Genomic DNA, 4,198 nt, shown 5'->3' with positions numbered 1-4,198 from the left:
AAATGGTTGGAAATGATTGGGCAGCTGGAGGACATCTATAAGGAGGACTATCTTCGGCTGAACATACCTCTTCGAGATATGCCTAGCGCCATCGATACAGTCGAGGTGATGGAGGAATACCGGAACCTTGTTACCATCTCCCCGGGAAGCGCTCGGATGGCGAGAGAGGCGGCGACGGCGTTACTTGTGTCCCGATTCTATTTTGTCCTTGAAACTTTACCGGAAGATACTGTCACACCGTTTTGGTGCTATGGGACCATACGGTGCAAGGGTCGTGCGAAGCAGGTGGTCGATACATTGGGGCATCTCCACCCTCAAGGCCTAGATTATTTAACTGACTCTGAAACCATAGGGCCACTAAAGGGACTAAGTGAACTCTGTTCGGCTTGTGGACGATACTGCCGGCCGGTATCATTCCTTGTCGCCCATCCAGATAAGGTCGTCAATATTTACCTAAAGACACCCACAAAAAAGAGATGGAGAATAAGCGGCTTTCCTGAGAGTATGGCATCATTCACTGGATGCCAGCAGTTGTATGCGCCATTTGGCCGTCGTGATCATGGTCGGTTGGGCTCCTCTCCATGTAGCAGTTGTGATGGACGGGGGAGACCCACTCACGGGATGAGGCGGAAACGTTCGTCGGGGAAGTCTTGGAACAGTCCCACTAAGAGGTTTCGTTCCACGGATGCAGATCAGGACGAACTGAAAACTAGTCGACTAGTTAGGTGCGTGGGGCGAACGTAGATCGCACCTAACCGCGCTCAACATCTGTCGGGAGTCGCCGCCACTCCTTTTTCTTTTCTTCTGGATATTTTTGTTTTATTTTTTGTTTATTTTTTTTTTATTTTTTTATTGTGTTTTGGTACCTTATTTTATGTTTCTATTTTTCCACCAATCAAGTATTGTTTATTGTCGGACTTAGGAACTATGAAACGTGATGAGAGCTGTATAATAAAGGGTCTCAGGCGCGCAGATCCAACAAGGTTGAAGTATCTGTTCTCGTCTTTCCTCGTGTCCTCAGCTCTCCTATCCTCTCTAACCAGCGAAGCCATATCCATTCTTAGCTTCTTCCACAAGCAGAAACGATGGGAGGTCCGGACCCGGGACGGCATGAGCGCAAAACATTCAGGAAAAGAAGCGGCACCTTGCTAGGCAAGGCACATGAGCTTGCGGCCCTTTCCGGGGCAAATGTCTACGTTATAATCGATCATCCGCGCGCTACAGTGGAGTATAATTCTGTCGGAAACAGGAACTGGCTTCCATCTGATGAAAATCTTGTTGGTGTACATACTTCCATTCTAAATGGTGATTCTGACTGATGTTCCTAGGAGAGCATATACCCCAGTCTACAGCGGCTATCCTTTGCCGACATGGAGAAGGCAAGGGGAAATTCCAATGGAGAAGAGTTAACACAGTTGCTCCAATACATTGAGTACAGGTCTGAACTGCTTCAGTCACTCGGTCAACAAATGCAAGAAGGGCAAAGTTCTCCAACGGCGGGTACACCTTACCATATCCCTGAGCGCAACAGCGATCGATTCTGCGATAAATAGGCTCCACTGCTCGGCGACTCTATTAGGTGTCGCAGCTTAGTCATGGCCGTGGTGTTTTGGAAATAGGGAACATGAGAAGCTAGCGGGTAGTTCGCAGGAATATATATATATATAGGATAGGTGCCAAGAGTGACTTTCTATCCTCTCTGTACTGTAACTATCTGTCTGACATATAGAGAAAAATGACCGGCCTAGCTATGGAACCATTGACAGAATTTATACCGTAGTCACCAGCGGTATCGTCATCTCAAACATGACACGGAATAGCCACGGTGCATGCTTGGGTATTTCCTAGCGGCCAAAGCCGGCCCCAAATAGGATCGCAGGAGCCCTAAGACGTATAAGACGTGCGGGGGAACACTGGCCAACATACAAGTTATCCGAGAAGGTGATTGACATGGACCACCAGAATCCCCAGCTAAAGAACCTTAATCGTGCCTCATGGAGGTCACAATGTCGAAATCACCTTGCGCAACACATCTGTAAGGCTGCGACTTTATGTTCACAACCTTTTCACTCACTGTTAGGGACAGGGGAACAACTCGGAATCCAACTGAAGCCCGAGGAAGTAAGGCTAAAGTCCACTGAGGAGTTACAATACGTATGGAAGATTGATGATCCTTTACTTGAACCTGTGTTTGACAAGCACCTGAGCAAACACTCGGTGGGGGTATACATGCAGTTGTCACGAGAGGTCGGCAAGTCTTTCCATGCTGTTCGTTATGAAGGGATAATTCAGGTGCAGAATTTCCGTTTCCAATGATCTCTATAGATTCTAATATATAGCGGATCAGCGGCCGCCGAAGCCTCTACTGCATGAACAATATGAACAAGTCAAGGAAGAAAAAACTCAGCTCCTTATAAAGTTACAACAGGCGGAGAAGGATATAGTGGCTCTGGAATTGGCGAGGGCTGAAGCGAAAGAAGATGTGCAGGCCTACGAGACCATGATTCATGAGTCACAATTGGCTCTAAATCTTCATCAACAGGACATTCAGCACTGGATCATGGTGGCAACATACTATCAGGGAAATTACACACGACTTGCCAATGCACTAAAGTACTTGATTGCATTTGCCCAAGGTGTTGAATCTGAAGCCTCACCTCTCCTACCTGAATGAAATTTATTCCCCAGGCCCTAATCCGTGCCCGGAAGGAAACAGTGATGAGCATTCATTACCAATAATCCCATGGACATGGGTAGTTGTCTGCTACTATGAAGCTATACGAAAGAGGTTGACAGAGGATATGGACACTTAGACTATTTCTCGCGCTGTCATGCCGTAAGGAAGATAGTGCACTCATTTTTTATCAGGCCTATAGGTTGACTGCTAGGCGCTGTATTGAGAAAGGATAAATTATTATACAACTATGTTCTGCGTTCCTGCTTTTCTGAACTTGCTCGCTTCTTCTTTTACTGTTTGTTTTAATTAGTTACATTGAATGATATTAAATATAACAGTCCAAGATAAACTGAGCGGATGATGTCAATGATCTAATTACATTTGATACAATATGATTTCAACGGAAAGGTCTTCAAAAAGCAAACAATAAAAGCACAATCTGTAGGGACCTGGCCATTTGCTCAAAAGACAGAGGAGCAGAAGAGTTGTGCGTTAATGTTGTAGGTGTGGACATTCTTGGCCACGTATGTGTCATCGTGCGAGGTAACTCGTAGACCTGGCTAGCCTGGCCAGAAGAAGAAACATACGTGACAATCGATGTAATCGGCTGTTCTTCAGAGAACATAGTTGTTGGAGTAGGTGTCGGTTCGCAATAGTTATCTCGCTGACCGAGTACTAACCAGCGAGGCCAGAAAGGGAGCTCCACCTTCTCGCTTGTGTTTGTTTGGTGGGAGAACAATGAACATGTTACCGTGGAGTGGACATACCTGATAATGATTAGCTACTGTATTAAGGATAATTTAGTATGACATACTGAACATGTGCTAGTAAGCATACACATAGAATGGTAAAAGAATGTTTTGTTTTCTGCATGGTCCTTGACTACGCATCAAGCTGTTGAGAGCACCTCTATCATACTATAACTTGACTATAGTGATCCTGTGAGCCTTGGAATAAACCACGTTGACTTACTTTGCGACCCCATTTCCCGTTGCGGACCCAAAAGGTGCCAGTGGATCACTGTTCTAGAACTAAGGCCTTTCAACGATTCCCAAAAGGTCCCGCTTCACACGTATGCTCATCAAGGGATAGCTGGCCCGCGGAACTTTTTCGGGCTGCAGACGGGCTATATATGACCTCTATTTCCGGCCATTTTGGTTCATTATCCACCCCTTCGGTAACCTTATATGTTCAAGTTATAAATAAGAATCATAAACGAATATGCCAAGCAAGAAAAACAAAAAGAAAGCCCGCCGCAACACCGCTCGACAGCAGAAGAACGACACAACGGATGCACAAGATGAACCACCAGTCAATAAGCCAGTCGATGGCAACGACCTGGATAAAGAGGAAGACGAAGACATGGATGACCCATCCCCAACACCACCGCTAGTACCGGAGAACAGACCTGAAGTCGGCGATTGGGTAATAGATATCATTCGCAAATTCACCAAAGACCGTGGCGATGATGTGATGAATAAGCTGTTCTTGACAGATGAACCTAGTTTCAAGGACGTGCAT

The 4,198-nt window shown here is 46.0% G+C and overlaps 4 protein-coding genes across 4 annotated transcripts; all 4 read left to right on the top strand.

Moving 5' to 3' along the window:
- Window positions 1-12: 12 nt before the first annotated feature.
- Window positions 13-744, top strand: BDV38DRAFT_291350 (uncharacterized protein; the record flags this gene model as incomplete). Its single annotated transcript, XM_032061718.1, has 2 exons — window positions 13-634; window positions 722-744. 2 exons carry the CDS (start codon window positions 13-15, stop codon window positions 742-744), a joined length of 645 nt encoding a protein of 214 aa, XP_031906833.1.
- A 103-nt stretch (window positions 745-847) lies between these two features.
- Window positions 848-1,658, top strand: BDV38DRAFT_266310 (uncharacterized protein; the record flags this gene model as incomplete). Its single annotated transcript, XM_032056444.1, has 3 exons — window positions 848-989; window positions 1,049-1,277; window positions 1,329-1,658. Coding segments are annotated over exons 2-3 (413 nt in total), but the record flags the coding sequence as incomplete, so codon positions are not given.
- Window positions 1,659-1,950: 292 nt separating this feature from the next.
- On the top strand, window positions 1,951-2,674 carry BDV38DRAFT_289340 (uncharacterized protein; the record flags this gene model as incomplete). Its single annotated transcript, XM_032061225.1, has 3 exons — window positions 1,951-2,035; window positions 2,087-2,292; window positions 2,348-2,674. The coding sequence occupies 3 exons, from the start codon at window positions 1,951-1,953 to the stop codon at window positions 2,672-2,674; spliced, it is 618 nt and encodes a 205-aa protein (XP_031906831.1).
- Window positions 2,675-3,898: 1,224 nt separating this feature from the next.
- BDV38DRAFT_289339 (uncharacterized protein) lies at window positions 3,899-4,192 on the top strand (the record flags this gene model as incomplete). Its single annotated transcript, XM_032061224.1, has 1 exon — window positions 3,899-4,192. A coding segment is annotated over one exon (294 nt), but the record flags the coding sequence as incomplete, so codon positions are not given.
- Window positions 4,193-4,198: the final 6 nt, after the last annotated feature.

This window comes from Aspergillus pseudotamarii, assembly GCF_009193445.1.
Source record: "Aspergillus pseudotamarii strain CBS 117625 unplaced genomic scaffold BDV38scaffold_150, whole genome shotgun sequence".
In the NCBI taxonomy this organism is placed as follows: Eukaryota; Fungi; Ascomycota; class Eurotiomycetes; order Eurotiales; family Aspergillaceae; genus Aspergillus; species Aspergillus pseudotamarii.
The sequence above is the reverse complement of the archived record's forward strand: the minus strand, read 5'-3'. Positions and strand labels throughout refer to the sequence as shown.